The following is a 24,745-nucleotide window of genomic DNA, read 5'->3' as shown; positions in this document are numbered from 1 at the left end:
TAATGCATAGTTAGAGTCATTCAGCTTTTCTAACAATTGATGCAAACCAGACATATTAGCTCCTGCCATTCCCTCTGCTTTAGGAATTGGTATCTCACCGTCCTCCTGCTGAGAGTCCTCTTCAGAGTCAGCCGACTGAGATTATTCTTCACTTTGCAGCACTGGCTTTAGCTTGATGTCTTCTTTCATCAACAGTTTTCTGTTTTAGCAGACTCCTGGTTCTGATACTGCACCGTTCCCATCAAGTTCTGGTTCTTCTGCCTGGGTTAGGCTGGCGTAGGCTGGTCTAGGCTGGCGTAGGCTGCCTGGACTGGACTGGGCCCATAACCTTTGTTGGGTTATTGCCAGAACTTTTCTCTTTCTGGAACTCTGTTTGTGCTCAGAAACAAACACACATCACGCAGGTCTTATACAGCAGAGCTGGTTTATTTCCTTCAGGCTTCTGTGCAGTTCAATTCAGATCAGTTCAGATCAGCACACTGAGGCATACACAGAGAGCAGTGATCATAGAGCAGTGATCAGTAAGCAGTGATCATATCTATTTTACACAAGTGAGAAACTATATACACATCTTATACAATTCTTATCTACATTACATACAGCTGTGATGAAGCTAACTTAGAATCTTGGCAAGGTTCCCAGAACAGCCTCTATCTTAAGGTAATTGCTCACAGATAGTCTTTCTTTATTTAACCCTGAAATAGCCATACACACACAATTTTAATGACTAAACAAGTATTTCTTTTCATATACTTAACACTCTTGTCCCACATCATTCTAGTAATGTTTGGACACGGCAGATCGCCTGGGAGGAAGCAACCTCTGTAATCCTAGCCCCAAAATGGGTTCAGCACCTTGGACAGCTCCTCTAGAGTTCTTCTTGCTGGTTCTGACTGAAATCCAGAATGGATTTACTGCCCCGCTGAAAACAGAGCCACCAGCTTCCACTGTTTTAGGAGTCGAGAACTTTATTCACCTTTATGTTTGATAATTAGGAAAATAATAGTGGAATACACATTTGTTTGTTACACAGCAGTAATGTTTTTAAGAAGCCCCTGTGAAATTCTACACAACTGCTTTCCTCTCTCCATGATTCAGGTTTTATTCCTGTTTAATATTCTCTTTGCCTACTTGAGCTCTTTCTTTAGGAAAAGGAAAACACACACACACACACACACACACCATGCAAACAAAAAAGCCTCTGTGCCTTATCTATGTGCTCCAGTGTTGTTGTTGTTTGATGGGCTTTAGCAGAGCTTTACACAGAGCTTCGGTATCAGTCTACAGAGATTCTCAGCAGTTGTAATACAGAGTGGCTGAGTCATTTCCTAAAAATAGCAAAGACGACGTCAGCTTAGCCAAAGGCGCAGGTTGATTACTAATTAGGTTTCTTGGTTCTTAACACATCTGGGGAAGTCACATGACAAGAAATTGCATATTTAATTTGCTAAACATCAGAATGGCAAAACAGGTAATTATATTCTCGACACAAACAACAAACTGAGGGCTTTCCGGCTTACTCATGAAGCAATAACAGTAACGATTAATGACACAGATGTCTGTGGTCATGTCCACACCACAGGTTTAAACCAGTTTGACAGTAATTCTCTCTCCAGAATGTATAAAGACTTTTTCTGTGAGGGGGAAAGGTATCACCATCTCACCTACTTACAAATCCTATGACAGTTAAACTGATACAGAATCAATGACAGGGTTCGGACTACACACCATGGTTTATTTAACCCATGAGCTGCAGCACCTGCAGGTGCCAGGTTGCAAAAGAAATCTGTGCTTAGGGGTTGTCTTGCCATGTGAATCTGATGAGCATGAGTAATGCAAAAGGTTAAAACAATCCTCTCATAACCCTAACAGACCATAGTTTATGCAAGGTTGCTTACCCCTAGCATAATCCATGCTCCCCAGATTCAGCTAACACAATCCCCAATGGGGATTTGATGCACATGACCCCAAATGGCGGTCATATGCACCACAATCTCATTGTGTCATGTGAACAGCCCCAGCATGTTTGTAGTCTAGATAGGTTCACACTATCCATTAGAGTATTTCAAGTCTGTGCCAAACTCCTTTTCTGAAATTTGAATTGTGTGGTGATCCTAGGTCAAAACTAAGGAGGTTCGCTTGGCACCTACATTATATGCTTTTAGACGCCAGGTGAAGACCTTTTCATTCTCCCAACATTTTAACAATCTATAAATACATTTTAGCATGGTGTTTTAAATTTGTAATTTTGCATTGCTGCTGTTTTTATCTGGTTGAGCTTTTATATTGTATTTTATATTATGGTTTTATACTGTTGTTTGAATGGTTTTAATTTTTGTGAACCGCCCAGAGAGCTCCGGCTATTGGGCGGTATAGAAATGTAATAAATAAATAAATAAATAAATAAAATTGTAATCTCAGGGCTGCTTCACAGTATTACACCAAGGCGTTCCCACATCATATGAACTTAAGAAGAGTGCTGTTGGATCAGACCAAGAGCCACTCTATCTAGTCCAGCATTCTGTTTCACACAGGGACCAACCAGATGACTCTGTTAAACCCAAAAGCAGGACATGAAGGCAGTATCCCTCTCCTCTTGTTGTTGCCTAGCAACTGGTAATTCAGAGGCAGAATGCTGCATCTGATCCTGGTGATAGCACTAGGATAGAGCCATTATGACTAGACAAATTTGGGAAGGATACAGATATCAGTGGCTACTAGCCATGATAGCCCCGGATAGCTTTATCCTCCATGGATAAGGCTTTTGTTCATGATGGCTATCAGTGGCTAACATGACTAGTAGCCTCTGATAATGTTATCCTTCATGAATTTGTTTGCGGTCTTTTTCATGTAATCAAGTTGTTGGCCATGTGGTAGGAAATTCTATACTTCAACAAAGTGGTGTCAATAAGTACTTCCTTTTGTCTGTCTTCAATCCCACTATTCATCAGATGACCTCAAGTTCTAGAATTATGAGGGGGAGGAAAAAACACACTCACATTTGAAAAAGGATATAGATCATGCTTGAGTGTGACACCCATCACATTTGAAAGTGGAAATGTACCTTTTAATTGTTGCATATTAAAACTGTGGTTTTAATTTTTGTGAACCGCCCAGAGAGCTTCGGCTATTGGGCAGTATAAAAATGTAATAAATAAATAAATAAATAAATAAATAAATAAATAAATATGCTAGCCTGTGAATCCTTGCTAATTTCTATTGCATGCACCTAGTACGTTTATCTGTCATTGAATAAGCATTTCATACCCACAGAACTTATACATCAGGCAAGCATATGTTAGTTTATGCATAGAATGTATTTGTTGCCTTTTCATTTCCTGCTCAAGGCAAACGTACACAAATTTAAAAGTGCATATATAAAATGAATATTCTATTAAACAAAGCAAATTATCTTTCCCCCCTCTTGAGATGTCTCAGAAATAGAAGCTTCTTGTCTCACTAAGAGATTTATGGTGCAATCCTACGTATGTTTACAGAAAACTTTGACAACTCCCAGCAATTTCCAGCCAGGCTGGGGAAAGGCTTCAGTTCTATGCTGTTAAGATCTTGTCATTCTGTTCTCTTTGACATTGATGGTGCTTTTAATGCCTATATTTACTGGTTGTTTTTAGTTCCTGTTATTTGTCTTATGGTTTGTTGTGTTGGTATTTGTTTATTTGGGTTTTTATGCTGGATTGGATTTTTGGAATTGTTCTTGTACTAAAGGCATCTAGCTAATATAAATAATAAACAACAGTCCAACTGAACTTTGTGGCACTTCTGAGTAAACATCCAGGTTGCAATCCTATGCACAGCTATATAGAATTAAGTTCCCTTGAACTCCATAAGATCTACTAAACGCATACACTGGCTCACATGGATATTGGCCATACATATTGTGCTTTGCTTATACATAGTATTATCTGTAGAATCCATGATGATATAAATGCTCACTTGACGTACAGATGCAGTTGTGTGGCATTAAAACAATTTCAAATGACAATTCGACCTCTTGAATCTCTCTGACTTGAATGTGTACATTAGTCATTGCAATCCCAAAGAAACATGTTGAAAGGAATGTGCAATTCTAGTCAGATAGCTTGATGTAATCAATGGTATGTTTAAAAATGTTATCAGCCATTGTCTGATATATCGAGAAAGTAGAATTTAGAGATTGATATTTGTATGATTTAGCCTTTCAACAGTGGGAAACTACACTGGAAAAAGAACATTTTATACCACCTGAATCTGGGACGTCTCTGAGGGTTCATCCCCTCCAACAATCCAATTCAATTTCCATTGATTCTTTTTCACCTAGTGCAGCATCTAAATTTATCTCTAGCTTGTTTTTCACCAACCAAGGAATCTGGCTGGTTCACTCAGGATGGAGAGTTTGGAGTTAACTGGATTTTATATTTTCAGAAATGGAAGATCAACAACTGCTGGCTACTGTCTTGTTCCCAGTGGTCCTAGGGTCAATGAAATTTGAAACCATCACATCACCTGGCAGAGCCTAATTTGAATGTCTGCAAACTATCCTCCTCCATATCAACTTAAGTCTATGGCTGCATTTGGAAAACATGATAGACAATGGTGGGGTAATAATGAAATTGAGAGTTATCTAGGGGCTATTCCCCACACAACATGATAATAATCAACCGTGGTGTGGATTAGGATCATTGTTGAGTTGACTATTAGTCCCCTCTCTTCCTGCTAACCCATTTTTGCAACATATTGCTTGATGAGGACATCTGGAGAACTCAAAAGCTTGCATGTTTGTTTGTTTGTTTTTTCATGGTAGCCTAATACAGCTATTGCACTACATGGATTTATAAACATACTTATTCTTTGAGAACTCTTACAAATGCACATCTGAAACATGCATTTTGACATTGCCGTATGTTGCAGTCTTCCTTTACAGCTAGAGATATTCAAATTGTGAATAACACTAAAGCAACAATCCAGACAGCAAAACCAAATAGTTATTTGCCTTTGCCATGCTGGTAAAGAGGGAGCTTTCCCTTCCTCGTGAAGTTACGGGTCTGTTGCCTCCAATAGCCTTCCAAATTTCTCTGCAGAAATTAAAACTTCTCAGAGTTATAGGTCAAATCTACACCAAGCTGGATATTGCACTATGCATGTGGTATGAAAGCGGTATATAAAAGGCAGGAGCCACACTACTGCTTTATAGTGGTACTGAAGTGCACTGACAACTGTTGGGGCCCATTGACACTTACCATATACCGCTTTCATACCACTATATCCTGCTTGGTGTGGCTCCTGCCTTTGATAAACCACTTTCATTGCACAATATTCTGCTTGCTGTAGATTAGGCCATAGGCACAAGGTAGTTTGCTCTTTGGGGCTTTTTAAAATCTCCAGACTTTTTTCTTGAACTGATCTTGTAACTAATCAGCCTTAACTATGCAGCAATGTTTTTCTTTCTCAAGAAGTCTGAGGCTCCTCTTAAAAAAAAAAAGAAGTCTTAAAATAAAAACAGAACAAAAAGCTGAAGAAGTAGCAGAGTTGTAGGGAGTGACTAACAAGTAGTTTTGCTCACTATTTGTATTAGATTTAAATAAAAATGTAAAAACAATAAATATGATCTAATAACCCACCTTCCTTCCCAGACCATGAGAGGATAAGCGACAGATTCCTGATGATGCAGCTGGAGATAAAGATTATCACTTGCAAATACTGCAGATCAAATTGCTAAGGCCCAACTTCAAGTCCCAGTTCAAAAGTTGGCAAACCAATCTACAACTCCCTTATTATCCAAGTCATAACCATAGAGTGGTGTATTGGAGGTCCAGAGAACAGAAAGGACACACCTCAATAGGGAAGCCATAAACCGAGGTGGGGGATGTTCACCAGTGACTGGTGCACACAGGCTTCCTGACTCGGTTTGTTGAATCATCCAAATTTGGGTGGCAGCAATTGTTTGAGGGTTAGACAACCCTCAAATAACCCTGCAACAGTCAATGGCCCTGTTCAGAAGACCCCTTAAACCACGGCTTTTAAAGCTGTGGTTTAAGGTGCCTTCTAACAGAGCCAACAGGTTATTTGAGGGTTGCTTAACCCTCAAACAACCCCTGTTCAGGTTTGGATGACACAACAAATCATGGCAACTCTCCACTGGAAGCTATATTCAAAAGGCCGCTGGCACACACCACAACCAACCATAGTTTAAATAACACGTGATGGGCTGCTGTGATTGGAATCAGTTACCTAGGGAGGTTGTGGGCTGTCCCACACTAGAGGCATTCAAGAGGCAGCTTGACCACCATCTGTCAGGTATTTTTAAGGTGGATTCCTGCATTGTGCAAGGGGTTGGACTTGATGGCCTTATAGGCCCCTTCCAACTCTACTATTCTATGATTCTATGATTGCACAAACCCAGTCACTGCAACTTCGTCTTGATGTAACCCAGTCCCCTCTCCTTCCCACCCATGCAAATGTGCCTTTCCTTTCCCTCTAAGGTTGTTTTTACAACCTTGGAGAGGCAGCTAGCATGGTTCTTTTCATGCCTGCTGCAAGAGGGCAGGGAGCTTGCTTCTGGCTCCGAGGTTGGAGCACTGTCTCCGACTTCGAAACCAGGAATCCAAACTATCCCGTGGCCCCCAGACTTGGGCCATGGCTAGACCAGGCCTATATCCCAGGATCATCCCGGGATCATCCCTGTACATCCAAATGACGCACAGGGGATACCAGGAGCAGGCAGGGACAACCCCTCCATTTGCCTGGGATAATCCTTAGGTCTAGCTAAGGCCTCTGTCTGCTCTCTGAATCAAGCACCACCATCATACTTTATTTCCTCCTCCCTCCCAGTCCCTTTCCTCATGTCTTGTGTCATTTTAGATTGGAAGCCTGACGACAGGAAGTGTCTGATTATTAATTCTTGTAAGTTGCTCTGAGAGGCTTTTGGGTTAAAAACACGGTAAAACATTCTTTGAATGAATAACCTAGATAAATAAGAGTGATGCCAAAGAGCATCTTTATTCATTTCCTCTGCCTAATTTAAATTCTTCCTGAAGATTTGCATTAGTCAAAACCCATAGCCTTTGGTTTAAAAAACTAACACATTGACCTTGTTCATAAGACATGCTAAGCCATGGTGGTTAGGCATTTTGAGCTAAACATTCTGGCTTAACGTGTCATGTAAATCATGACTTAAAGTGGTGTGAACCATTCCTAACCATAGTGGCTACATAACCACGGTATAACCACACTCACTAACCATTTGCTGCAAAAGGGTTAGTGGCCTAACCATGGCTTAGTGTGTCGTCTGAACAGGCCCATTGTCTAGCACTAGGGCCCGATCAAAAGGTCTCAATGGCTTTCTCTAAGTAATGGAGACATTTGGATTCGGTCCTAAAAATTAGACAATGTATTAAGTGAATTAATTTTAAAAAACCAACTCAAAGACTAGGGATTGGCCAAGAATAATGTTTTCACCCTGTAAGAAAATGTTTCCTCCCCCCACATAAGTTTAATATTAACTACCTGCTCCTCTGTTGCTATTATTTGTCTGTCATATAAGATTAGATGTGTGATCATCTCCTTCCCTTAACAAAACTACTTTGATCAATGCCAATATATCATTCCATTCAATCTATTGGCCAGGGTTCTTGCTACAACTATCCTGTAGTCTTGATTTAATAATGAGACAGGTCTATACAATTCTGTCTTCAGAGGATGTGTGCATTCTTTATGTATCAATTTTTAATTCACCGCTAAAATTCAGAGAGATGCTTTTCATCGTCTCACTATATTATGTCATAGTATTATTACTGAAGCATCCCTATATATTTTATATAACTCTTTGTAAAAGCTATCAAACCCTGGCAGTCCCTCTTTTTAGTCTCTGCATTCCATGCAAATAAATAAATAAATCTGTCATTAAAGGTAGTTCAATTACTATTTTCCATCTTGGGTAGAAACCCAAAAAAACCTATTGTAAATAACATGCTTATGAGGTTCACCTGAGTTATATAATGTACAACTCTTTAATGATTTTCCTTCACTGAACAGAAACTAACTTTCCATTCACAATTCTCTACCACAGTGCCCTGGACACGCACACCTGTGGCACCCGCCCAGGCCCCCTGTCCCTCCCAATTATTTTTTGGAGCTTATATATTATTATTTTTACATTTGTAATTGTTTTTAACCTTGGATGGCTAGAAAGTTGTAAAGCTCCAGCTATTCTGTTCTCATTTTTCTTGCCAGAATGCCTTAAGGGCCCATGTATGTGCAGAGTGTTCTTGCGAGAAAAGGAAGAGGATGGGGCAGATAGAAGCAGGAGCTCTGCTACTTGTCAGCCAACAAGACATAACTGAAAGAAGAAAAGCTGATTGGGGTAAGCTTCAGGGACTGGGAAAAGCAGCAGGAAGTGACCTGGAGGGCAGAGGAAGAGCAGCAGGGAAGTTAAGAAAGCCAATGGGATGGAAGGGATGTGTGTGCAATGGATGGAAGGGATGCATGGTCGAGTGGATGTATTTTGATGTATGAATGGATGTATTTTGCAGAGAGTGATCTTGAGAGTGTGTGCACACACATGCATGCTGGCATTGCAAGGTATGAGGGAGGGAGGGTGTGTATGCGTGTGCTGGCAGCATGGGGTGTGTATGTGTGTTTGGGGGAAATGACTGGTGCAATCTCCTTATTTTACGGTAACAGATTTAAGAAAATTACTTTTATAGGAATTTATTTATAATTGATTTGGGGAAATTGCCTCGCCTTTCTGTGAAATAAGTGTTTAGTTGGAGCACAAAACTGTGGGTTCAAAGAAGTGTGTCTGCTAGCCTCACTAGGTTGCCTTTTTATGGACAGAATCCAGTGGGCACTTATGCCCCCGGGATTCCTTTCCAGCCTACTGATTCCCTTCTGCATGCAGTGGGTCCTGTCAATTCCTTTGCACAAGTGAGTCCCACTACTTATGCAAAGGAGATTTAGTGGTTCCTAGGGGAAGCCCCAACATGAGAAGAAATCCTTGTTTCTGGAAGGAGGCAGGTCAGTGGAAGAGAAACAGCGGGGGTGGAAATACCCTACTGGATTCTGTCCTATGAAATGGGTGTTTTGTTGCAGTAGTAAATGTTGTAACTGCCCACACTGCATGGCAGCCATTTTGTGACTCACTGCCCCATTCCCCACAGCCCTTCTGTGGCAGTAACCAAAACATGTTAGCAAAAATCCAAATGTGCTCACAGACCCAAAACAGTGGGAGACTCCTGCCTCAGGGAATTAGTAATACTCTTAATTTACCATTGACTAATAAATTCTTAGGTCTGTTAAGACTGGCTTTGTTTGAAATCCTATATCTACCCAGAAAAAGTTCTCATAGAATTCAGTGGGGTGTATTCCCAGTCACGTTAGTAGTTATATGGCTGCAGCCTCTGTTCTGTTGAATCAGTGACACGTGAAATAATTGTGCAAAGATGGTGAAGGGCGAGCTACACCAGACCAGCTAACTTCACAAGACCAGAAGATATCATAGGGAGAATATACAAACATGCAAATTGGCAAGAAAGCATCCCTGGAAGAAAAAGAAAACTTAGGAGTAACTAATTCCCAAAAAGAAAAGAGTTTTACAGCCAAGCTAAAAATATCTATTTTCTAGAGAGAGAAAGCTTCTAAAATATTAACAGATGCAAGCTCCAAAGTTATCTGAACAAATAAGCAATAGTAAGCAACCAAGCAAAACTAAAACCAGCACATAATCATCCGTAGTCAAAGAACAGATCCTCAGTAGATTTTCTTTCAGGTGACTAAGCTGAAGACACTGAAGAGGTGGCCAACCTTAAAAGAACAAAAACATTGGGCCTGTTCAGACAACATGCTAAGCCATGGTTAGGTCAACCCTTTCGCAGCAAATGGTTAGTTAGCATGTTTAAACTGTGGTTACGTAGCCACCATGGCTAGGAACGGTTCACACTACATGCAAAAGCATTAGCTTAAAATGCTTAACCACCATGGCTTAGTGTGTCCTCTGAACAGGGTCATCGTAACCATTCTGCAAGTAAGTACATTTCTGAACAATTCTGTATATTCCATAACTAGACTTCTATAATGGACATTCACTGTTAAAGAAGTCTTGTGGCACCTTAAAGACTCGGTTTATTATGGAACTGGACTGGAAATAACCTAAGAGAGGGATGGAGAGATGTAAACAGAGAGATGTAAACAACATGTAATGTCACCATGAAGAAAAAGATATGTGGTAGTTCTGTGCCCAAATGATAAGAAAAACTGAAAAGTCGACGTCGTGGTGGCAAATAATACTATCTTCCTAGCTATGCTGTGTTAATTTGCTCTCCCCTCCCCCGTCCCAAACTCTACAGCTCTAATTAGGGCCGAGTTGAATAGAATGTGCTGATTAATTCAAGTTCAGCCAGGTCTTGCTGCCGCCTCTCTCTTCGACGTCTTTTTTCCTGTTGAAGAACGGTGACTTGGAGGTCAGCGGCTTCTCTCCCACACCACAGCCGCTCTTGAGGGACCTCAGGCGACGGGCAGCGCTCCGCAGGGGGCTCTCGAATTAGTTCCAAGGAGGGGGAGGGGGCGGAGCCTACGAGAATCGACATGGAGCAACGGCAGGGACGGCGCGTGACCGGCTCCTGGGATTGCAGGAAGTAGGAAACCAACAATGGAACGTTGCGCAGGGTGTTCGGGCGCTGGCCACGCCCATTTGGAACCTGGCAAGGCAGCAGTTTGCGGGGCGGCAGGTTGCGCGCTTACGTCGGAGCGTTCTTTCTGCCACCCACCACTGAGTAGGGATGGTCAAGATAGAAGCCAAACCTATGGCTAACGCGTGACTGGAGGGTGGTTAGCTTCGTGCATGCTCCGAGCGCTTGTAGGTGATCGCTCTGCGGATGCCCGCCTAAAAAATTAATGCCTGTTTCAGACTGGGGTGGAGTGAGGGAGTTTATGTGAGCAGGATTTTGTAGTGGTTTCGATTATATTCCCAGTGTCCCTTGGCAGGCTTTAGCTACGTGTGTAAGGGCGCGAGCTGCGAGGCAAAATGCGTGTCCAGCCTGGGTAGGTGCTTGCGTGCATTTAATACCCGGAGGGGAGGCGCTGAAAAAAATCGTGGTGCCTCTTGGCAGCCCCGATGCGTATTGCTCTGTTTGCAGAGCACGGCCCCCAAAGAGACTTTAGCGGCGTTCTGCAGAGGTACGGGGGTGGATCTTCTTCCACAGCCAGCCTCTCTGCGATCACAGCCCGCTGATCTCTGCGTAATCTTTGCTCCATCGCATATCCCTCTGCCAGGGAGGCGAGTGGTTCTGCGGGCTGGGAAAGTAGCTCTTAACCTTGGATTTTATGGATGGGGGCGTCGCTTTGCAATCGGATCCTTCCAAGAGCTTGATTGCGGTGAGGCGGCTGGCAGAAGGCGCTGCTGCTGCTGCTGCTGCTGCTGCTGAGGCTGGGCGGGCCCAGCCGCCGCGGCGGGCGCTGCTGATGCTCTCTCTCTCTGAGGTCACCGCTCGGCTCATCCCCGCGTCCTCCTCCGATCGTGCCTCCCGCGTCTGTTCTAGGCTTGCAGGGCTGGAGAGTCCCAGCGGGCATGCCGCTGCTGCCGCCTCTTCCCCTTTTTCCTGCCGATATTTCTAGCTCTCTCCGAAGCGTCTCTGGCGCCTACCTGGGCTGGGCAGGACGCTTAAGGCGCATCGGGGCTTTGGAGCATCCGCCCGAGGGCTCTGTATGATTTAAAAGGAAAATCCGGGGCGATTACCGCCAGGCTGCCTTTGTCTTGGCCGGGAAGCATGTGGGTCAACCCGGAGGAGGTGCTGCTGGCAAACGCCCTGTGGATCACGGAAAGGGCCAACCCTTACTTCATCCTGCAGAGAAGGAAGGGCCACAGCGGCGATGGAGGCAGCGGAGGGATCGCTGGTAAGAGAAGGAGGAAGAGAGGTCTTTGGAAGAACGGGAAGATCTTTGTCCCTCCTATTTTTGTTGTTATTGTGTGTGTAATTTGCGTGTTATTGTGTGTGTGCGTTAATTTGAGATCACAATTAGATTGTGATCTCAACATCTAATATCTTGGTGCAGGATCTGCATTTGCAACAGGTATTTCATTTCACTTTGGAATATCTTGGAGGTGTATGATTTGTCTGTTTGTGAAATGGAAGAGCAAATCCTGGATGTCGATATTCTTCCATGCTGTGCTTTTGAATGTTTCTGTACCAGCTTGCTTGGGCTTTCTCCTCATGTGGTGATCCTCATATCTGCATGCCAGTAACAATGTCTTTGGGATGGGCCGCTTAGATTTTTATGTTGACCTCCTATTTCTTTGTGCAGAAGATTTATGGAGCATCCCAGGAAATGGAGTTCTTCTGTGAAAATTCCATGAAGGCTCTGGGAGGATGATAGGAATTACACACAGAGAACTTTTAGGCTGAAAGTTTGCAGGCTTTCTTGGAAGTTAAGCCCATTGGTCTTTGCAAGATGTACTTCCAAATGACCATTACCAAGTTTGGTTGTTAGAGTGCATTGTAGTCCTTTTTCTAATTTATCCTCAAGTGAATGTTGGTCATTTATCATCATCACTGTAAATATGCTATACCGGTAATGAAATGTAGAAGCTTGCCTCAGGTCACATAGTGAGTTTGGGACTTAGCAGGAATACAGGTCTCTCTAGTCCAATTATTTATTCACTGGAGCCCAGGGCTTCTCTCTCTCATGAAGACAAAATCAATTCTGAGCCATCTGGCTCAGTGGAGCTAGAAATGGTTTAGGACACATCTGTTTTTATGGCCTACAGTACACCAAGACTTAAGTGAAGTAGTGAGGACCTTTAACTCCCATTTTCATTCATTGTTTCAGTGGATCTGATGCACATCTATGTCTGGTTGGGTTAGAGGCAGCCATCTAGTCCAGCGTTTCCCAACCTACTGCCCTCCAAATCGATGTTCCTATGACTTGCAGCCATAGGAAGTGGCCTTATACTGAGCCAGACCATTGGTCCAGCTAACCCAGTACTGTGGACATTGACCAGCAGTGTCTCTTCAGAGTTTCAGGCAGAAGTTTTTCCTGACTTACCTGGAAATGCCAGGGATTGAACCTGGGAACTTTGGCATCTCCAGGTAAGTATGTGCTCTACCCTTGGGCTCCGGCCCCTCCCAATACAGCTGGAGGACACCACGTTGGGGAAGGCTGATCTAGTCCAAAGACCAAGTAAAACTAGGCCATGTTTTGCTATTCTAGAGAACTCCTTTTTATTTAATATTAAGGGTTGTAGTGGTGATGGTGTCAGCAGGGGGTTATCATGTGTACAGTTACTATTAGCCATACAGGAGACAATCATTTTGATGGAAGAAATTCTGAAGACACTGTAATTACCAGTAGCCATGTATAGTTTTTACTGCTAGCATTGAACAGTCAGAAATAGTGAAGAATTGTTCAGGCATGAAAATAGGATATAGATCTTTTTACATATGTGCAACTCTATTTTATATGGGCATAATACAATCCAGGGTTGGCTTAAAATACCAGGATCAAGGATGGTGATTCTAAAAATGTAATGGTATGTAAACTGGGGTGGGATGAGCCTAAAGGAATGTTAATGCCACTGGTGCTACGGGGTTGTTAATTCCAGCTTTTCCAGATATTACTGTGCATGTGTCTTTTCTGGACTAAAGTTCTTTTTAGGATATTTTGAATGTCATGGAAAGCTTTGCAACAGGGTTCTTCTATTAGCCACCACTGCTGTACAATATACTTCCTTCATAGAAATGGATAATTTCCCCCTCTGTTAATCATAGTGATTTACCAACATGGAAAGCACAGAAATGAATCATACATACATGTTCAACTTCTGCTTCTCCCTTCCTTCATGATCTGGATTGATATACTCCGTATATAATTCAGTGATAGCAATGGGTTTTGAATAGTGTTTAGTTCTTTAAATACCTTGCTTGATTTTAATACTTTTTTTGGGGGGTAAACCAGGGTCTAAAATGTCTGGATCATTGTGAGTATGTCTTAAATAAAAAAGCAACTTAAGGCTATTGCGAGTGTTACTTGCAGAGAAAAACCCTCCCACAGTCCTAATGAATAGCAATTGCTCCACTCTTGGCTATCTAGAAAACTGACAGTGGAGCAATGGTTCAAATGTAGGCTTCCAAAGGCAAAGGCTAGTGCTTAGCTCCCAAAGCCTGCTGGCTCTGTATAATATGTTTAGGATTTCATGGATTTGTTGAAAGTAATGTTTTCCTGCATGCCAAGAATTCAGTCCATCTGTGACTGTTGCTGCATGAAATAAAGGCTTAAAAACCTGACCTTGAATATGTATGTCAAAAATATGACAACGACATTGTAACAGAATATACAGTATGTTTATTTAGTGGTATATACAATATACACACATAGCTGGATGATGATGATGATGATTTTAAGATTCAAATATAGTGGAGCCCATTTAGTGTATATTTCTACTCAGAAATAAGCTCCATTGAATTCATTGGGATTTATACATACTTATCTTGGAATGAAATTGTGGTCTTGGCTGTCTGTGATCATATTATGTCAATTTACAAGTAAAAACATAAGCAAAGACCCAAGTAGCCAGGGAGAGATTATTTTGCCCTGGGGAAGTCTGCAGTATTTCAAATGAAACAGATCTTGCAAGTCAAAAAGGCTTGGGTGTAGCATTTCTATGTCCAGCTGGACATCAGGAAAAACTTCCTGACTGTTAGAGCAGTACGACAATGGAATCAGTTACCTAGGGAGGTTGTGGGCTCTCCCACACTAGAGGCATTCAAGAGGCAGCTGGACAGCCATCTGTCAGGGATGCTTTAGGGTGGATTCCTGCATTGAGCAGGGGTTTGGACTCTATGGCCTTGTAGGCCCTTTCCAACTCTGCTATTCTATGATTTTCAGCTCCATGTAATTTTCCATAAAAATTTAAAAGCATTTGAATGAATTGGGAGGAGACATAATTTTGCACGTAAAAGGTCCCAGGTTCGGTCTTCTGGTTTAAAGGCGATGTGGCTCAACAGGGAAGAAGAACTTTATTTGATAAAAGCTGGTGCCAATCAAACTAGACAGCTGTGGAGGCTGGTGGCTCCTATGTCAGTGGGGCAGTAAATCTGTTGCAGGTTTCAGTCAAAACTCTAAAGGACCTATCCTTGAGTAGAGGCTGGTGGCTTCGGTGTCAGTGGGAAGTAAATATGTTCTAGGTTTCAGTCAGAACCAGATAGAACTCTAAAAGAGCTATCCAGAATTGGTTATTACAGAAACCAAGAGAGGATTCACCACCCCACTGACATCAGAGCCACCAGCCTACACTGCTAGACAGTATTAGGCTAGCTGAACCAATAACCCAAGTCATGATAGCCACCTTTCCATATCCTTACTAGGAAAATGTGCTTTTAAGTCATTCTGCGCCAAATCATCTCCAAATAACTGGAAGTTTTAAATAATTTCTTCTTTTTGTGTGCCATTAGCATGGAATTGATTTTTAACATTCCAATCCCCCAGGTGTCTGCCCACATTGTACATGGGGAGCTATAAGTGTTTTTGGCTATATTGCGCATTGAGTTATGGCAGAGAGGCAGAAATTCTTTCAGTCTGTGGGCTGAATTCCATTTCCAAGAACCTTTTGTGGTTGGGGGAGGGGCAGAAGACAAAAGGGAGGACAAAAGGGACAGAGCCCAACTACCAAAAATATCAGAATATTTTAGTTTTCATAGAATCATAGAATAGCAGAGTTGGAAGGGGCCTACAAGGCCATCGAGACCAACCCCCTGCTCAATGCAGGAATCCACCCTAAAGCATCCCTGACAGATGGCTGTCCAGCTGCCTCTTAAATGCCTCTAGTGTGGGAGAGCCCACAACCTCCCTAGGTAACTGATTCCCTTGTCGTACTGCTCTAACAGTCAGGAAGTTTTTCCTGATGTCCAGCTGGAATCTGGCTTCCTTTAACTTGAACCCGTTATTCCACGTCCTGCACTCTGGGAGGATCGAGAAGAGATCCTGGCCCTCCTCTGTGTGACAACCTTTTAAGTATTTGAAGAGTGCTATCATGTCTCCCCTCAATCTTCTCTTCTCCAGAGAAACATGCCCAGTTCTTTCAGTCTCTCTTCATAGGGCTTTGTTTCCAGACCCCTGATCATCCTGGTTGCCCTCCTCTGAACACGCTCCAGCTTGTCTGCTTCCTTCTTGAATTGTGGAGCCCAGAACTGGACGCAATACTCTAGATGAGGCCTAACCAGGGCCGAATACAGAGGAACCAGTACCTCACATGATTTGGAAGCTATACTTCTATTAATGCAGCCCCAAATAGCATTTGCCTTTCTTGCAGCCATATCGCACTGTTGGCTCATATTCAGCTTGTGATCTACAACAATTCCAAGATCCTTCTCGTTTGTAGTATTGCTGAGCCAAATATCCCCCATCTTGTAACTGTGCATTTGGTTTCTGTTTCCTAAATGTAGAACTTGGCATTTATCCCTATTAAATTTCATTCTGTTGTTTTCAGCCCAGCACTCCAGCCTATCAAGATCACTTTGAAGTTTGTTTCTGTCTTCCAGGGTATTAGCTATCCCACCCAATTTTGTGCTTATTTTTGAGCTTATTGTCGGTAGCTAAGGCATTTCAGCCTTCTAGAATGGGGAAAGATGTACAAAAACCAGGAAACCAAATGAGTGGTGGCTCTGGGGGAAGGGTTGTGGCCATCTAGAGGAATGGAAGAGGGCTGCATAGAGATCCCAAGTCTGAGGTGATATTCAGAGATTCATAAGCAAGTTCTGGATGGCTGGGGCTTGCTGGGAGTTGCAGTCGAACACATGTGGAGGGCACCAGGTTGGGAAGTGCTGCGCTATGGGAACAACAGTTGGCTTTCAAATAAGCAACCATGAGATTCATTGCAGATTAATATCCCTGGTTTCAAATCCTGTTTCTGTGCTACTGTTTCTGTTTCTGATTCTGCAGCTGCTTTCAAGTACAGTCAGCAGGATCCCTGCATAAATGTGTGTGTTTTAGTGGAGGCTTCCATTCAGCCCCCCAAGGGGAACAAGAGATGCTGTGTGTGTTGACAAGAATCATTTCTATAGAATGAATTGTTTTGTAAGTACGCGTGCTTATGGTAGCAGCTGGCTCACACCAATGTGGACTGTGGCGCTGTTCATTACAGTCTGGGCATGTAGCGGTAGTTGAAGTCCATGAAATAGTGGCAGAGAGTTTTCTAACACATTTGTTTGAGGTGTGGGGCAGCTGGCTGGCTCCTGATGTTTGAGAAAAGAAAGTTCCTAGAGAAACTGGGGTGGAATTAGTTTCTTTTACCTTTGAATGGAAAGGGGTTATCTAAATGACACACATTTAATTTGTTGGGTCAGATTTAAGAGATCACCAAAGCAATTTTTTTTTAAATGTCCTTTTCTTCACAAAAAATGGAAGACTTTTTAAAATTTAGATCTGCATTTTATAAATTGCTGTCCTGAGGATTCTTAGTACATTTTAGAGGTGTTTGTGTGTATGCACGTTAAGATTTTATATTTGTGTTATATTATTATTATGTTCTATTTATTATTGGTAGGCCACATTGTGAGGGCTTAAGTCCTGAAAGGAAATGTTTACCTTACAGTGGTTTTCCTTATTATGGGAGTGGGGCCGTCATTTGGCTGTGTTCCACAGTGGGCAGGCACCATGTAAGATTTCCCCAGTCTGGGTTGTCGTGATGTGTTAACCCAACCATGCTAACAAACCATGGTTTGTTGTTGGGTTGTGAACTCTGCGTTGTTTAAACCAAAAGGTTGTCATTTCATGTGAACTCAGAACTATGGGTTATACATGGTTTGTTTTGCCAAGCTACAAGGTGGTGGGTAAGAGTGGTCAAAGGAACAAGCCACTCTTCCTGCCAGTATTACAGTACTGCAAAAGCAGGGAGGGAGTGGGCAAAGGAGGAGCAACCCAGGGATTGAGAAAATGCACCTTTGATTGACTGCCAGATAAACCCTGCAGCATACTATGGAGTTAGCATTATCTGCAAACCAGATCAATGTGGCCTTCAGCGGTGTGTCTAGGTAGCCCTGAGCAAGTCACTCTGTTTGGACGTTAGTTGCCCTTATGTGAACTAGACACAATGGTGAACAACGTTTTATCCCTTGCAATTGTAATAAGAATGATTCTGCCAAAGAGACTGTGCACAAAATACTACATTAGACCTGGTACACAGGATCCATTCTCAAGCATTGGATGGTGTGGGCTTTCACATCTTTGCAACAGGAACATTTTATCCCTTGATCTCAGGGGCTACACTTTGGTAAAAATCAAGTATCTGTTCCTCTTTCCGGAAGACTTAAAAGGGAATGATCCCATGTCATTTTCGTTCACAGCATTATCTGTCCTGGAGTTCTAGGCTTCTCAAACTTACTTATTGTGTAAATCTTCCAGCAGCTTCATTGTCCAGCTAAGAACAGCCATGTTTATGTTGGTTTTGAAATATAAACCCTGCCTTGCTGACTAATCAGGCCCTCAGTATATTCCTTGTTCAGTGGATGAACTTGTGCAAATGAGGAATAAAGGATCTGGTAGCTGATGCAATTTATTTATTTATTTATTTATTTATTACATTTCTATTCCGCCCAATAGCCGGAGCTCTCTGGGTGGTTCACAATTGTAGTGTTTTTCCATCTAAGTCATATGGACAATTCTTCCTGTTATTAAAAAATATATGAGTGAGCTTGCTAACCATGTGGGTTGTCTTATGAAATGAAGGAAAACATTATGAGCCATAATAGAGCTGAAAGGAAATAGTTACTATAACTTATTTCTTTGTATAAAATGCCACGTATTATAGTGTACTAAATGACCTGTGATAGAGACCTGTGGACATACAGATGTTTTTAGACTTCAATTCCCATCACCCCTGACCTTGATCATGTTGTCTGGAGCTGGTAAGAGTTAGAGTCCCAACGACATCTGAAGAGTCACAGGTTTCCCAGCCCTCACCTATGTAGCAGGTAGTTCCCTGCTCAAATCTTGGATGCAAAATTGACAATGCTAATAAAGCACACAATGGAGAATGATTCAAATCACAACAACATGAGTATATAATTGTGGGGATACTTAGACAAAACAAATCACATGACCTGACTAGTACATGCAGCTCTGTACAGCTGGTGCCCTATTGTGTTGTGTACAAGTTTTGATGCGGACGTGAATTTGATGAGAAACCTTAGGCAAGCTGTTCTTGTTTGCCTTGTCCTCTCTCCTTTGGTAATATGGGGCTGTTGTTAAAAAGTGCTTTAGTAGGGAAGCCCCCATATAAAAAGTAAGAAGGGCTGTTATCCTTCGATAAGCTTATGATATCTAAAAAACTTGAAGGAAACGATACCAAATAACGAGTCAAAGATCAAACCGAAGATGGTCAAAGCATCAGTAGCAGCTCTTTACTTCAGTGCAGATCTTTAACCCATGAAAAACGGAGCTGCCGTTAAAACGATTGGGTATCCCACATTAACCAGAGTTTTTTTCACACCCATATACATTCTTACCTATGCCTTGGTGCCAACATTTCTGATGCTTTTAGGTATGTTTTGTATCTCCTTGCTGCCCCCCATTATACACAACAAGCTTCATTATATCAAGGAGGGTCAGTATATTAGGGAACAGTATATTGTTGCTAGGAAAATTCACCCACCCCCACTTACTGTAAGGATTGCAGCTAACCTTAGCAGGACCAGGGCATTTTGAGGGAGTGACAGATGATATCAGCATCCCTGCTAATAAAAAAAAGTGCTGGTACTGCCTTCCTATGAGCCCTGGCTCCACTCCACCACTGAATACTGTGATATCGTGATAGAAGGGAACTTCCACTAGAGCAGTGGTTCCCAAACTTTTTCAGGTAACCACCCCCTTGGTTCTACAAACTCATGCCCAGTGCCTCCTGGGAGTCTGATGGGGGCGGGGAGGGGTTAACGGCAGCGGAAAGTCCCGCGCCAAGGAGCACCCAGCGGGGCCAAAATGCTGTTTCAAGAGAACGCATGTGCTTAAAAAGCAGGTCAATCACAGCAGTATCCTAATTTATTTATTTTTAAACAAAATCTCCATTTTTTGCAAACCTCAGCTAGGAGGACACATTCTGAGGAGGGCCTTAGATGATGAGTGTAGTATATTTGGGTAGGTAGGGTGATCATATGAAAAGGAGGACAGGGCTCCTGTATCTTTAACAGTTGCATAGAAAAGGAAATTTCAGCAGGTGTCATTTGTATATACGGGGAACCTGGTGAAATTTCCTCTTCATCACAATAGTTAAAGCTGCAGGTGCCCTGCCCTCTTTTAAATCTGGTCACTCTAGTATAGCTCCTGCACCTTTCACTGTTGTGCTGAAGAGGAAATTGCTAGAACTGGTTTGTTGATATGGAAAAGCAGGTTGCTTGGATTTTGGGTCCTCCTTGGGGGCATTGCTGTGGTGACTGTCATGAAGAGTGCCTGCCCTTCAGAACTCAACATTTCATCACAGACAGTGTTCTGTGTTTTGCCACCCACTATATCAGCAGTTACTACTATTCAAAATGCACAATGTTGTGATGTCGCAACATGAGATAGGTATCTATTAATTGCTCTAGAGGCAACTTCATCATTGGACGTAGACTTATCCACAAGAAAATGAAACCTTTCATTGAGTTTTGCATATGCTACTTGCCTTCTGTCCATCTCAATTATACATTTATCCATTATGGAATAGGAGTAATATCTGCAGAATTTGTCACTGGCATTCAAAGCCAAGTCGGTATTATCCATGCCAACTTCATTTAAAAATAATAAAGAACAGGTTCTCAGTCGTTTGCATTGTGTAGTCTCCTTTCAGTTGGATCATATGAGTTCTTTTACAGCAGCATTTTCATTGGTTGAGTTTAAACCATCACAGCATGATACGCAACCATCGTGGGTTGTCGTGTTGTCTAAATACGGTGCGGTGGGGAAGGTTGTACCCATGCTACAACCTCTACTCTATGGACATTGATACTCCCCCACACACACTGCTTGAAAAAAAGCCTCAAATTGGCTCCAGTTAATGTATGTGGGCTTTTGTGTATCTGTATGAAAATGTGTCAGGATCAGGCCTGGTTTTCCTGGTGTGAATCACGAATTGGACTTATTTATTTTATTATTTACTAGCTGTACCCTGCCACGCATTGCTGTGGCTCAGTCTGGTTAAATTGAAAAGAAAGAAAAGACAAAGCGGATGTTTCTAATATGTTTAATTGTTTGGTTTTTAAAAAAGGATGTTTTTACGGTGAGGAGGTTAGTGGAAACTCCTGGCAGTTACCTTTCTTCAGAATGTGTAACTGTCACAGGTGTGACATCTATATTCACTCAGCCAATTGTGAGAGAACATGCAAATAGGAGAGGAGGCAGAGGCAGTGGATTGGCCTACTGTTTGGTTTTTTAAAAAGGATGTTTTTACGGTGAGGAGGTTAGTGGAAACTCCTGGCAGTTACCTTTCTTCAGAACGTGTAACTGTCACAGGTGTGTCATCTATATTCACTCAGCCAATTGTGAGAGAACATACAAATAGGAGAGGAGGCAGAGGCAGTGGATTGGCCTACTGGTTGGCGATGTCACAATGACCTATAAGAGCAAATAGGAGAGAACATGCAAATAAGAGAGAAGGCAGAGGCAGTGGATTGGCCTACTGGTTGGCGATGTCACAATGACCTATAGGAGCAAATAGGAGAGAACATGCAAATAGGAGAGGAGGCAGAGGCAGTGGATTGGCCTACTGGTTGGCGATGTCACAATGATCAGAACTGGTTTTGAGGAGGCCTATTTCTTCAATTTTAAGACAAACTTTTGTCCCCATATAGAACATAGTTAAATAACAACGCTCGCGTGTTTGAATGCAACGTTGTGTCAAAATTTCAAAGCAATCGGTGAAGAACTTTCGGAGATATAACGTCTGTTTCGAACGAACATTTACATTTTTATTTATATAGATTTAAAACATTTGTATCCCGCCCTATGTCATTAAGATCTCAGGGCGGCGTACAGACTTGGAGACTGAAGAGGACTACCAGTCAAGACAGGAAGTGGGGGAGGAAATTCTCCAAGAACCTCCAGCAGTCAAGGAGGAATCAATCTTCCCAGGAGCTTATCAGATGGGAGTCCCAGGCTCAGAGATTATCCTCTCCACCTGTGGGTACTCAGTCTTTGTTGGAGGGTGAGGGAATATCTGAATTCACAAATATCAGTGTCCCCTGCAGGAGCAAACGGGTGGAGTTGAGAGAAGGTGGGAGGCAGTCAGCTAGGTTAGCCACTCACCAGAGGTTACAACTTGAAGACCCGCCCTGAGGGATGGGATTCGTTAAAACCTGTCAGGCACTGAAGAAAACTGTCCATTTAGTTGATAGGCAACTGCCTTGCTTTTTTTAGGATAATTAAGTTTAGAGGATAGCTCCTAGCATTCACACCCCTTCAGATGTGAAGGGATGACTTTTTTTACTGAATAAAGCTTTGTGGATTGCATGGCAGACCTCTTTATTGTTGCACTTCTTGGCAGGAGGGCTTGGAAACACAACAAAATGGATGTGTAGGTGCTTTGATTTTGCCCACCTCCAAAAAGTTAACCATGGGGAGATGCTGCCCTCAGGCTGAAAAAGGTTCCCCACCTACAGCCTAGGTCAGCCTTCCCCAACCTGGTGCCCTCCAGATGTGTTGGATTACACTTCCCTCAATCCCACCCTGCATGGCTGAAGTTGCAGTTCAACACATCTGGAGAACATCAGGTTGAGGAAGGCTGGACGTATGTGAATATTTCTTTCTTCCCTCCTGCATGCATACTTCCAGCTTTTAATGGGTAGTTCTCCTTTCTTGCTGGTAGGTGCAGACAGCTTGCTCAACAGGAGGAAAACACACAGTGAGTTTCTAAAAGCCATCTGCAGCTTTTCTGAAAACTAGCTTTAAACCACTTGTTTTCTGACACTGCATGGTGCTCATTGGATTCTCAATAAGTCAGATGCCAGTTTTCATGCTGATTACTGCTAGTTCAAATATACTAACAGGGTTTACAACAGTTGCTGGGGAACATGGGTGGTAGGGTGCTGTTGCACCTGTATCCTGCTTGTGGGTTCCTGGTCGACAGCTGGTTGGCCACTGTGTGAAGAGAGTGCTGGACTAGATGGACCCTTGGTCTGATCCAACATGGCCCTTCTTTTCTTAAGCAGCAGGCGAAAGCAACCATCTTACGAAATGTAACAATAGCTTTACATTTCCAGTATAAAAGAGCATCTGTTCTACGTCACGGTAAACGATACCATGCTTAGGAGGACAAACCAAAATGTCACAAATTCTACAGAACTCTTCCTCAGGTGTGTGTGGCTGGAAGTTGAAGAAAAAGCAGTGCATGCTGTTAAAGCCCCAAAGTTTACAGTTTGTACATTTTTAGAGAACTCGGAAGTTTACTTATTTATTTATTTATTTTTATTTATTTAAGGATTTTTATGCCGCCATTCAGCCAAAAAGGGCTCTCACGGCGGCTTACAAAAGTATTTCTTGACAGTCCCTGCCCACAGGCTTACAATCTAAAAGACATGACACAAAAGGAAAGGGGATTGGGAGGGAGGAGGAGGAGGGGGGAAAGGAAAGCAAATTCAGGCACTACAATCTTAGTTGGAAAGTTCAGCAGTTACAGGTGACAGCAGGAGGGAGGGGGCTCTCAGCTGGAGCTGGACCCAGGCACGGTGGAGAGGTGCCTGGCTGCTGCTTCCTCCCTCACTGGTGGCCTCTGCAGTGACAGTTGGTAGCAGGAGGGAGGGGGCTCTCAGCTGGAGCTGGACCCAGGCACGGTGGAGAGGTGCTTGGCTGCTGCTTCCTCCCTCACTGGTGGCCTCTCCTCCCTCACTGGTGGCCTCTTATGACTTCTTTCTGTTGAGTTTGGTCATCAAAAAGTGGTTTTTGGCTTTTGTTTTCTAACGGATCAACACAGTTACCTAATATTTTTCTGTGTTCTTCTGTGATGTACTTCTCAGGAAGAAAAAAGAATCCTCATATGACATTACTCGTGTGTTTAAACCAGTGTGCTTAATGTGGCTGATTTTATTTTGGAGCAAAAGCAGTCCTGGAACTCCGATCCAGAACATAAAACAATTAATTTAAAATATACACATCCGCAGTAAAAACATAAAATCTTAACAAGCTAGACATTAAAATCAGCAAATGCATTGTTAAACAAATGAGTTTTTTACAGTTGTCAAAACACCATCAGGGTTGGTACCTGTTACACTGCCAGGTGGGAGAGAATTCCAATGGTGGGGTGTCACAACTGAAAAGGCCCTCTCCCCTGGTTGCCATGAAATGTACATCTTCAGGTGATGGGACAACCAGGAGACCTTTTGCCTCTTTGCTGATGGCTCAGTTAATTACAAGGGTCTGCTGAGAACTCTTGCTGCTTCAAGAACGTGTTCAGCCTCTGTTGCTGATTATCTGTTTTTGTCTTCTACCCTGCTGCAAATTCAGACACTATTTTTTTTTTAAAAAAAGACCTGCACTAACAGTTTGGATTTCTGGGCAGAAAGCCAAGTTCACCACAATGTTGCTTTCCTTCCCCCTAAAGCTTGTATCTGTGAAGTGGAACATGTTTGCCCAAGACAGGGTGGGCAACTTGTCAAGTATGGTGAATGACATCAGATAATTTTTTTGCTTTCTATTAGGCACTGAGATCAGATTGCAGCCATAAGAGCTAGAAAATTACTTTTTACAGTGAAAGCTGATATTCTCGGAATGCTGAATAAGTGCATTAGGTGCTCAG

The 24,745-nt window shown here is 42.7% G+C and overlaps 3 protein-coding genes across 3 annotated transcripts in view; 1 reads left to right on the top strand and 2 right to left on the bottom strand.

Moving 5' to 3' along the window:
* SCOC (short coiled-coil protein) overlaps window positions 1-24,745 on the bottom strand; it is a 652,090-nt gene that overhangs the window by 440,786 nt on the left and 186,559 nt on the right. The gene's annotated exons all lie outside the window — the stretch shown is intronic.
* ZNF330 (zinc finger protein 330) overlaps window positions 1-24,745 on the bottom strand; it is a 201,368-nt gene that overhangs the window by 172,137 nt on the left and 4,486 nt on the right. The gene's annotated exons all lie outside the window — the stretch shown is intronic.
* TBC1D9 (TBC1 domain family member 9) overlaps window positions 11,578-24,745 on the top strand; it is a 61,113-nt gene continuing 47,945 nt past the window's right edge. Inside the window, exon 1 of the mRNA XM_063136343.1 lies at window positions 11,578-11,886. Within this exon, the coding sequence (XP_062992413.1) occupies window positions 11,760-11,886 (127 nt within the window). The 5' untranslated portion in view covers window positions 11,578-11,759. The remainder of the gene's footprint in view (window positions 11,887-24,745) is intronic.

This window comes from Elgaria multicarinata, chromosome 10, assembly GCF_023053635.1.
Source record: "Elgaria multicarinata webbii isolate HBS135686 ecotype San Diego chromosome 10, rElgMul1.1.pri, whole genome shotgun sequence".
Lineage (NCBI taxonomy): Eukaryota > Metazoa > Chordata > Lepidosauria > Squamata > Anguidae > Elgaria > Elgaria multicarinata.
This window is presented reverse-complemented; position numbering and strand designations above follow the sequence as displayed.